General features: G+C 47.0%; 1 protein-coding gene across 1 annotated transcript in view; it reads left to right on the forward strand.

Annotated features, from left to right (window-relative positions):
- The first annotated feature begins 9,162 nt into the window (after positions 1–9,162).
- Positions 9,163–11,859, forward strand: part of LOC119300481 — a 4,568-nt gene continuing 1,871 nt past the window's right edge. Inside the window, exon 1 of the mRNA XM_037577424.1 lies at positions 9,163–9,357. Within this exon, the coding sequence (XP_037433321.1) occupies positions 9,195–9,357 (163 nt within the window). The 5' untranslated portion in view covers positions 9,163–9,194. The remainder of the gene's footprint in view (positions 9,358–11,859) is intronic.

Below are 11,859 nucleotides of genomic sequence, written 5' to 3' on the forward strand. Positions count from 1 at the left end.
CTCTGGTTCCGCGCTGGTACCGCCTCGACTCGAGACGTGGTTTTCTCGTGTCGGGTCCAGCGGCAGTAGGAGCAGCCGTAGGAGCGGTAGTACCGCTCATGTGCAGTAGTACCGCGGCTACCACCACCCCTAGTGCCGCTCAATGGCCCTCCTCTCTGTTCCTTCTCCTTGTGCTCGTGGTAGGCGTTGTGCGCGGTCCCAGCAGTAGTACCACCGGGCCGGAGCGGCAGTACCGCTTATCGCCACAAGCGGTAGTACCGATGTCCCAAGCGGCAGTACCGCTGGCTCCAGCGGTAGTGCCGCTCATATGGCTCCGCCACGCACTCTGTTTCGCTCCGCTCTTTGTGTTCTACCTCCCGGGCGGTAGTACCGCTCCCCTGAGCGGTAGTACCGCTCATGAGCGGATTGAGCACATAACGGTTGGATTCGGGAGCTCCTATAAAAGGGGGTCTTCTTCCCCATTCAACCTTATCCTTAGAGCTCGTGTTCTTCCCCCATTGTTGACCTTCTTCGAGCTTGCTAACTCTCAATCCCTCCATGGATTCTTGATAGTTTTTGAGGGAAAAGAGAGAGGAGATCTAGATCCACATTTCCACCAATCACTTTCTCCTCTATGTGAAGGGAACCCCTTGAATCTAGATCTTGGAGTTCTTTGTGTTCTCTTTCTTGTTCTTCCTCTCATTTTCCTCCCTAGCATTAGTTGTTTCGGTGGGATTTGAGAGAGAAGGACTTGGGCACTCCGTGTGCCCTTGCCATTGCATTTGGTGCATCGGTTTGAGTTCTCCACGGTGATACGTGGATGTTACAAGTTGAGAAGCTTATTACTCTTGGGTGTTTGGACACCCTAGAGCTTGTTCCTCTTGGGTGCCTTGGCGCCCTAGACGGTTGGTGGTGTTCGGAGCTCAACCATTATGGTGTAAAGCTCCGGGCAAGCGTCGGGGTCTCCAATTAGGTTGTGGAGATCGCCCCGAGCAATTTGACGGGTTTCGGTGACCGCCCCCAAGGGTTGCCAAAGTGTACGGGTTCGGTGACCGCCCCCAAGGGTTGCCATTTGTGCGGGTTCGGTGACCGCCCTCAAGGGTCCCTTAGTGGAATCACGGCATCTTGCATTGTGCGAGGGCGTGAGGAGATTACGGTGGCCCTAGTAGCTTCTTGGGGTGCATTGTGCCTCCACACCGCTCCAAACGGAGATTAGCATCCGCAAGGGTGTGAACTTCAGGATACATCGTCGTCTTCGCGTGCCTCGGTTATCTCTTACCCGAGCCCTTTACTTATGCACTTTACTTTGTGATAGCCATATTGTTTCTTGTCATATATCTTGCTATCACCTAGTAGTTTATCTTGCTTAGCATAAGCTATTGGTGCACATAGGTGAGCCTAGTTGTTTTAGGTTTTGTGCTTGGCAAATTAACCACTAGGTTTATTCCGCATTTGTTCAAGCCTAAACTGTAATTATTTTAAAGTGCCTATTCACCCCCCCCCCTCTAGGCAACATCCACGATCTTTCAGACGGAGGAAGCGCTGGGAGTAGCGAGGACAAGCGGGACGCGACGAGGAGGGGGAAGAGCAGAGGCGGGCGGGAGAGTGGACCGACGCGGCCGAGGAGCGGCGTGGGCATGTGCTTGCGAGCAAGGGAGCCAGGGGCGTGGGCACGGACGATAGTGGACGGCGGACGACAACGGACAACGACGGCGGCCGGAGCAACCAAAAACTAAAAACGACGCCGGAGCTCGAAATCAAGCTCAAGCTAAGGAGTAAACGACATGGTTGCTCACATCAGGGTGTTGCCGTGCTCGAAGTGACACGAGGAGGCCGGAGTCGAGGGGATCGACGGGAAGAAGCTTTGGTGGCCGCAGCGGGGTAACTGGTCAATGTCGTCGATGTGGGGCAACCCCAGTCGAATGGGAGCACGGGGTCGATGAGGTAGAGCTCCACGGAGCTCCAGGACAAATTCCGAGGACGTGGGGACGGCGTTGGACACGACGATGGCAGCGGCGCGTCGACGACAACGTTTGATTTGTGCGGGGAGGTAGAAACTTACGAGAGAAGAGGATCTGGGTGTGCTAGGGTTCAATGGTGGACCGGGGGGATAAGAAGGAAGGGAGATGGGTCGGCCTGTTGGGTCAGTTGGCCCGGGGGGTTCCTTTTCACTTTTTTTGTTAGTTTTAATTTTAATTTTTGGTCTTTTCCTTTTTCTTTATTTTCTGTTTTAATTTTAGTTCCTCTTTTATTTTAGTTTTATAAACTATAAAAGTAGTCCCTACTTTAGTGTTAATAAATAGGCTAATGCCACATAGGTTTGGGCAACTAAATAAAATAGTTTAATATTTTATTTATTGTAAAAGGCATTCAACAAATTGCTTTTGCTACTGTTTAAAATATTTTAGAGTATTTTACACTTTTATAGAAGTGTGGTTTCTCCACCAAAATCACCTATGCAATATTTGGTTCCCTTCGAACATTTTAGTTTTATTATATGAAAACTTTTATTGTTTGCTTCATTTTGAATTCGAATTTGAATCGGTTTTGAACTAAAGCAAGATTAGCAACAGTAATCGTGGTGACTTGGCATCATTAGTAGAGAGTTACTGTAGCTTAATTATCCGGGCGTCACAGTAACGCCTTAGGTAAGATGATATGATGTAGAGGGATAAACTCAAGCAATATGATATAAACCCCATCTTTTTATCCTCGATGGCAACAATACAATACGCGTTGTTTCCCTTTCTGTCACTGGGATCGAGCACCACAAAATTGAACCCAAAGCTAAGCACTTATCCCATTGCAAGAAAGATCAATCTAGTAGGCCAAACCAAACTGATAATTCGAAGAGACTTGCAAAGATAACCAATCATGCATAAAAGATTTCAGAGAAGAATCAAATATTGTTCATAGATAGACTTGATCATAAACCCACAATTCATCGGATCTCGACAAACACACCGCAAAAAGAGTTACATCAAATAGATCTCCAAGAAGATCGAGGAGAACTTTATATTGAGATCCAAAGAGAGAGAAGAAGCCATCTAGCTACTAGCTATGGACCCGAAGGTCTGAAGTAAACTACTCACACATCATCGGAGGGGCCATGGAATTGATGTAGAGGCCCTCCATGATCAATGCCCCCTCCGGCGGAGCTCCGAAAAAGGCCCCAAGATGGGATATCTTGGGTACAGAAGGCTGCAGCGGTGGAAATAGGGTTTCGTGGTGCTCCTGGATGTTTTCGGGGTATGTGAACATATATAGGAGGAAGAAGTAGGTCGGTTGAGCCACGAGGGGGGAGGGCGTGCCTAGGGGGGTAGGTGCGCCCCCTGCCTCATGGACTCCTCGTCCGTTTCTTGATGTCCACTCCAAGTCCTCTGGATCACGTTTGTTCCAAAAATCACGCTCCCGAAGGTTTCATTCCATTTGGACTCCGTTTAATATTTCTTTTCTGCGAAACACTGAAATGGGAAAAAAAAGCAATTTGCACTACGCCTTGGGTTAATAGGTTAGTCCCAAAAATAATATAAAAGTGTAAAATAAATCCCATTAACATCCAAAACAGATAATATAATAGCATGGAACAATCAAAAATTATAGATACGTTGGAGACGTATCACTTCTGCACCTCTAACCCTAGAGGGCAGACAGCCTTCTTTGCTTCGTACGTACTCTTGGGCAATTCGTTGTCCTTTGAAAGCATATTCTTTATCATTACCAACAACTTTCCAAATCCCTTGTCAGATACACCATTCTTTGCCTTCCATTGCAGCAATTCCAGTGTGGTGCCCAACTTTTTCTTGTCAGCTTCGCAATTCGGGTACAACAATTTCTTGTGATCCTCTAACATGCGCTGCAACTTCTTCTTCTCCAAATCACTTGCGCAGTTTCTCTTTGCATCGGCAATGGCCCGACCTAGATCATCAGTGGGCTCATCTGATGCCTCTTCTTCAGCTTCTTCCCGCATTGCCGGCTCAGCTTCTTCCCCCATTGTTGTATCATCGTATTCAGGGAACCCATGGCCAGGATAGCTGTCGTCGTCCTCTTCTTCTTCATTGTCTTCCATCATAACCCCTCTTTCTCCGTGCTTGGTCCAAACATTATAGTGGGGCATGCAACCGGACTCAAACAGGTGGACGTGAATGGTTCTTGACTTAGAGTAATTGTGATCATTCTTACAGCCAGCACATGGACAAGGCATAAAACCATCCGCCCGCTTGTTTGCCTTAGCCGTAAGCAGAAAAGTTTGCACGCCATTAATGAAATCGGGAGAGCATCGGTCATCGTACATCCATTGTCGGCTCATCTTCATTACACAACACCGAAAAGACCAAATTAATACAAGTTCATACATAAAGTTCATACAACACTTAAATGCAACAAACAAATAACTTTCTATCTAAAGCATTTAAATGCAACAACAAATGCGATCAAGATCGCAACTAAGGTAACAATTGATCCAACAACATAATGATACCAAGCCTCGCTATGAATGGCATATTTTCTAATCTTTCTAATCTTCAAGCGCATTTTCTCCATCTTGATCTTGTGATCATCGACGATATCGGCAACATGCAACTCCAAGTCCATCTTCTCCCCCTCAATTCTTTTTTAAATTTTTTTAAATATTCATTTTATCTTTCAACTAAATTTAACATATCGACAATAGGGTCGGTTGGAATTTCCGGTTCACATACCTCCTACATAAAAATATCTATGTCAACTTGATGGGCACAATTTGTCATAAACACGAAATGCAACAAATAGTTTTAAAAGAGAATATACCACATCCGAATCATAACAAGGACGAGGGCCGACGGGGACGGATATCAAAACCATGGCACTATGTATAACAAACAACGTACAGGTAAGATAATTATACGAGTTACTATATATCCAAATCACACAAACATCAATTTTTTATATAAAAGTTCATGAACAAGAAGCTCACCACAAGGTGGTGCCGGCGACGGGACGGTGCGGGCGATCGACGGTGGTTACGACGGAGATTTAGAAGGCACTAAGTAAACCACACCTATATATGCAAACTAAGTGTTATTTTGACCTCAAATTGCATATAAATCAAATACTATCACATATAATTCCTCCCAAATTACTAAAATCCACAAATTAATCATTATATAAACCATTGCAAGAGCTAATCTAGCAATGAGAGATGAAAGGACAAAGTTGCTAACCTTTTGTGATCATTTGAATGGATGGGGGACCTTCAAATCTTGACAAAATTTGGGCAAAATTTGTGATGAGCTCGAGAGGAAGGGAAGAACAGAGGAGAGGGGAAAGGGGGAAGAAGCGAGCTCGGGTGGACGCAGGGTTTATATAGGGCGATCTTTAGTACCGGTTCGTGGCACGAACCGGTACTAAAGGTGCTGGTGGGGCCCCATACTGGCAATATCCTGCCGCCACTCTCATTAGTATCAGTTCGTGGCACGAACCAATGCTAAAAGTTCGGCAAGAATCGGTACTAATGAGAACGGCCCGGCTAGCCGTTGGAACCGGCACTAATGGACACATTAGTGCCGGCTCAAATTTAAACCGACACTAATGAGTTGAACATTTGACCCTTTTTCTGCCGGTGGTAGAAGGGTGGATTATGACTTGGCTAGGGTCCGGTCCTGGTGATGTTTTGGAGATAGTCCATAATGATTGTAAAGACATTGTGATTGAGTAATACAAGTATTTCTCCCACAAAAAAGAAGAAGCCTAGGTGTAGTTCTACCTTCAATACTAAATGCACGTACGCGAAACAGATGGTTCCAAGTGTTATAGGAACATCACCTACCAATCAGGTTTTCATGGTAGAGATGTGGTGGTCGATACATACAAATACTTACCCAAATACATGTGCATCGGTTGGCATGAAAACCTGATTGGTAGTTTTGAACTCACTAGGCACTGGCTAGAAAACTTCACTATTACTATAAGGCAAGGCATAAAATTTATAGTTTTGAATTCAGCCCAAAGGTGTTACCACCAAAGCATGTGGCGGTAGACACTTGCCACATCATCTTTGACAGCCAGCATTGACCAGAAGTTTACCGTTGTTGGCCATGGCGGTAGCCCATATATTCTACTGTCGGCGCGTACGGCAGTAGCAAAAGGGCCAGATTTGAAAAACTTGCAAACATGTATCAAATCATGCTAAACTTCTGTCAAATGGTCAAAATAATGATTATGTCCACACTCAACAACATATGTTTTTCTTATAGTATGTTTACCGCTTCGACGCTATATGTCATGGAGTATTGTCCTCGTCAAGCATTACTCTTGATGTCTCAACCAAATTTATGCTTTTTCTTTCCACTACACTATTTTGGTTTGTTCTGTAAGTTTTCGAGAACCACTCTTTCTTTGTCAAGGAAATCTTTGATGTTGAGTACTTGAACTTCCACTATGGTTTCGAATTTGCTTGATCTTGACATCGAATTGATTTTGCACCTTCCTGGTGAAATTCTTGAGGTGGCCTTGTGGGTCTCACAGGGTAGAAACACCGTCAAATTTTATTTTCACAAGTATTAAATGCTGTCAAAATTCATTGCATTTGCCCCAAAATGGCGGTTGACAACAAAAATCCCAAGCATTTTGCCTTTTTAGTCTAAACATAGTTCTCTTTATAGATCAATAATCATGTTTATTTTTTTAGCATAATAATAAGGTTCATGGGATACATCCTGTTACGAAATGAACAGGCATCCCTACCGAAGACCGTCATTAGCAAACATCGCTAAGATGAGACATGTGTAATTAGTGTCCAAAGTGCCAAGCGGACGTGCCCGTCCGCACGGACGCTTCTCGCATGAGAAATGCCATCTCTTGTAAACAGGCGCCTCTATAGAGGCGTCCCAAATTCTTGTATGAAAGGGGCTTTGCCCATAATCAATAAACACAAGTTTTAATCAATTGTTACAACTTATCAGCACTTGTTCTACCAACAGAGAACCGAGATGAACGAGAAGGTGAGATGGCAGGGATGAACCTGCACAAAATCGCATCTGCTCTTGTTCGCTTCATCGGACGGGAAATCCGTTAATCTGCCAGATGCCACAATGTTGGAGTTCATCGTCGTTGGGGCCCACAACAGTCGTCGTAGTCACCGTGGTCATTAGGTTTAAGGATGGCAATTTTACTCATGGATGATATAGATACCGATGGATATCTGATCCGAATGGATAGGGTTTGTATATGCTTTCGTGCCCATGGGCGATGCCCAAACCCAACCTGATTTCTCGTGGCTCTTTGTCGTCCGCTGGCAGACGACAAAGAGGTGGGGGTGGGTCATTACAGCGCTGACCTAAAATGGACCCCACCCATCTCTTTGTCGTCTACTAGCGGACGGCAAAGATTCTTTGTCGCAGGTGGCAAACAAAAGGCTGATGGCAAGCTAGTTCTTTGCCATCAGCCAGTTCTTTGTCGTCCATTTTTTGCAAGCAGACGACAAAGACCTTCTTTACCGTCAGCTAGCAGACGGCAAAGAACTGGCTGATGGCAAATTTCCCGATTCCAGTAGTGTGGATAGGGCATGGATATAATCTTGTACCATGGATATACCCAAACCTGACTCATAGTATGCATTAATGAGGGGAAATCTGTTATCCCTACCCCATAGTCACATGTCCCACTACAATTTTACACTTTGTTATGTAAAACATGCAAAAGAAATTGCACAATCCCCACTAAACTTTTATTAGTTGACATTCAGTGCCCACTAACACACTCTAGCGCTCCTTCCCTTATTTTTATCTCTTTGTTAAATGACTCGTCATTCTCATCTTTTTAGAAAAATATTAAATGATATTAGGTTGTTAGTGGACGTTGATTTACCATAAATTGATGTTTACAATAAGTGAAGCTTAGCTTGCCACGGGGTAAAGAATGGAAGATCTTATGTTAACATTGCCTTATGTCTTATTTATATGTCTTTAGAGTACCCAATGGATACCCAGTGGTTACGGATATCCATCTGGTTTGGACATGGATACAATTTTCATCCATGGATTTTTTTCATAGGTGGGCAAAGACTGTCTTCATGATAAGGATATAGATTTAATAATATTGTTCAACCCGATCCAAACCCGACTCATTACCATCCTTAGTTAGGATCACCCTGGCCCTGTCGTGGTAGATCAGGAAGGACAAAGCAAACTACATGCGGACATTCACCATGCCAGGCACCTCCGATGTCGGCCTTCGTCGCTCTGCTGATGGACTCGCCCCTTGTCGGCCCAGTAGCACCATTCCTGGGCGAGGACAATGACTTCAACGCCGCTCTGGTCCCACCACTGTCGGGGATCTTCTTCAACAACGACATGGACGCAGGCGTGGCCTTATGTCAGGTGCACGAATACAGACCTTGCTCTGCTCGTGAATTCTACCTCGTGCATGGGTACGGGTCGTGCCCTACACCCCCAGCCACTTCACCAATGGAACCGGAGGTCATTGACGAGCCAATCGCCTACCCGGGCCTCCCAACACCGACGCCCGCTAACAAAGACGATGAGCTCTTTGCCCCTCCAAGCTATGGCTTTGTGCCCACCATGATGGAGTGGGAAGTAACGCCGACCGAAGAGGAGCACCAGGGGCGCCACCATCTTGGGGTCACGGATCCTTTCATTGCTGAAGTGCTCTCCTTGCGTGAGGGTGTCAGCTTCGCAAGCTTCGGGGCTACACGCACGTGCGGCTGGAATCCGACTGTTTTGAGGGAGTTAACCTCTCTAATCATCTCAGAAATTAGAAAGCTCTCTGCTAGCTTTTTGTCCTTTCATATTTCTCATGTAATAAGAGCCGCTAACGGCCCCGTGCATCTGTGTGCTAGGCGTGCATGTACGTTTAATGTGACTGAAAACTGGTTGGACTCCACCCCTAGCTTTCTCGTCAGCAGTCTCCTGGCTGACTGTTCAACGAATGCTTTTACTTAATAAAGCTCATTCCCCGCAAAAAAAAAGTCATCAGCAGAGGCGTTTCAAATTTTGTATAATAAGGGCTTTGCCCACTATCAATAAACACAAGTTTCAATCAATTGTTACACATAACACATCCCAAGCATTTTGCACTCACTGTCGCTCGCAGTGTAAAAGCCCGCTAACCGTATATGGGCTGAAAAGCCTCCACGCCTCGAAAGGAAAACAGCCGACGAAGCTCGTCACGCGTGGCCACCCCGCGGAGCCACCGCTCCCTCTCGCCGGCGCCGACACATGGGCCAGGCCCTGCGCCGCGCCTCGGGGCGCCTGAGGCCTCCGCCCCCGGCGAGGCCCCCGCCCGCTCACCCTCCCCCGCCTCCACCACGGGCCGCACCGGCGGCCGCTGCCGGCGGCGGCGGAAGTCCTCCCCAGGACCGGCTCGACGTGTCACAGGATGGTACGGCGGCTCCTGCTTTCTTTCTTGGATCTCGCTTAGCATTCGCGTGCTGTGCCATTTGACCTAGCTGTTGGTTCTTGATGCCACCACAACTATCGCTGCCGTGTAGCTTTGTTCCTGGTAAACGATGCCTGGATATCCTTAGGTTCTTGACCTGGCACAAATGCTCCGATTTTTTGTCATATTGGGCTAGTTCATGATCCTTGGTGCTCTTTTGGGCATCCTGCTCACAAAGATCATGTGCAGACTGTTGAATTGAAATGCGACATGCTTAAGTAGGTAGTGGGCACTGTTTCATCTAATCAAGTGTGAAATGTGGATTTCTGCAAATCAGGTTTGTGATCCCTTTGGATTTGACGAACTGAAACCAACCATGACCAATTTAGCATGGGTTATATACTGGGTTAAGTCAGTCAATTCGTATAGTTTCAGAATTTATCGGCATGATCACACTATGTAAGAAAACTAGGAATGTCCGTTAACTTTGTGTGGGGTGTTTTCTGACACTGAATAGCACAGTTGCCAGCAAGTTATTATTTCCGCCCGAGTGCAGCAATGCATGAACAGTCTATCCAAAATTGTTACCACAGTTTGTTCATGACATTATTTTTAGATGAAAGGGGGTGGGAACCCCCCGGTCCCATTTTATAAATGAAACCAGGAAAAGCGTCAAAAGTGCAGATGTTCAAGTTACAGTATGCCCAGAGGCCAAATTACAAAGAAAAAAGTCTAAGACAACAGCAAAAGGATTATTACAGGAGGGGAGTGTATGGCTACATTCCACCACTGTAACAGCGCTACTAGACTAAGCTTCGATCTCGCAGATCATCATTCCATCATCTTGGCCTTCAACTGTCTTGCTGCCCCCCAGCTTCTCCACCGCGCCTCTGAGTTTCTTCCATGGCTGGATCGGCGATCCCAGCAGGTCCAGAGGAGTGATTGGGCTGAGCAGGCAGTGTTTGACACCACCAGAAGGGCTCCTCGGAGGCGAAGTGAAGGGGTGTGGTTCACCAGGCGCGACGTAGTCATCCAGGTTCAGCTTGGAGAGGAGGGCTTGATCGACCTCTCCTGTAGAGATCATCCCCAGCGAAGTCACACCACCATGATTTGGAATGGGGTTTCCAAAATCAAGGAAATCTGGCGTGTTATCTTCTCCCACAGCGGGATCACCTCCTCCTTGAGCAAGATCGCCCACCTCCTCATTGTTCCCAGCACTTTCCTCCAAATCTGTTTCAAATCAATCCACACAGCATTGTTAAAAACATGAGCATTTCTATTCTTCCACAAAGTCCAAAGAATGCATGCACATATTGAGTTTAACACTCTGTGTTTCTTATTGGCAGGCCAAAACCTGGCAATAGAAAGATAATCTGAACCCAGCTCAATGGAGAACACTTCTGAGACCTGTCGCCAAATTTGTTTGGCTACTACACATCCAAAGAAAAGGTGGTCAATGGTTTCATTGTCTGTACAGTAGACACAATCAGGGCGTTTCTCAATGCCTCTTTTAGCTAAATTATCTTTAGTCATGAGTTTATTGTGAGAAAGCAACCAGAGGAAGACCTGTACCCTAGGTGGGAGTCCATGACATTATTGACCATAGAATTTGGTAAGCTGTTGCATTTGATGGATTTAACTGTGAAGAACTCAGAGCATCTACAACTGGAACTAACAAAAGTGAGCCCCTAAACGTGCACGGACGCGTCCGGACATGTTCGCAAACAGTGCCCGGTCACACCTCATTGCTCACTCATTGCAACCACACTCCTCATTTCCAAATCCTCATTTCTATACAACCTCCATGCAACATCCATTTGATCTACGTACATAAAAACAAGCTACAAACTAGCTACTCGTCATCAGATATGTCGATGACCTCCTTGTCGGAGCCGCTGGCCTTGTGGTCATTGGCGACGTGAAGAAACTCCGGTGCCTCCTCTTCGTCGTCCTCATCCGCGAAGAGCTCCTCATGCTTCACGCCGGCCGCCTGAATGAAGCGGCGGTTGGCCGCCACCTCCAGCTCGGACTGGATGGACTCTGAGGATGGCCGCTGCTCTGCCACCTCCTCCGCTTGGGCGAACTCGAGCTGCGCTTGTGTGCCCTCCATGCTGAATCTGGCCTTCTCTGACGTGTCTAGACGATGCGCATCTCCACCTGGGTCTCCGCTCAACGCTCCGGGGTCAACATTTTGTAGTAGGTCAGCTTGCATTGGACCATGGTGGCCGGCAGACGGTGAGGTCGGAGCGGAGAGGGAGAGGGAGGTGGGATCGCGGTAGCGGCACGGACTGGATGGAGAGGGAGGAAATGGGGATGGCTAGGGTTGAGCCTCGCCGCCCGGCTTAAATAGCCGGATTTGGCCCTTCGGGTGGTGCGCCAGAGCGGTGAGATGAATGCGGACCGGTGACCTCCTGGCGGACTGATGGGTTTCCGTGTGGGTCCCACCAGTCAGTCTGACGTGGCAGCCATGTCCGGGCCTCCCCATATCCTCTCCAAATATGGGCT

Source organism: Triticum dicoccoides, chromosome 5A (assembly GCF_002162155.2).
Source record: "Triticum dicoccoides isolate Atlit2015 ecotype Zavitan chromosome 5A, WEW_v2.0, whole genome shotgun sequence".
Taxonomy (NCBI): Eukaryota; Viridiplantae; Streptophyta; class Magnoliopsida; order Poales; family Poaceae; genus Triticum; species Triticum dicoccoides.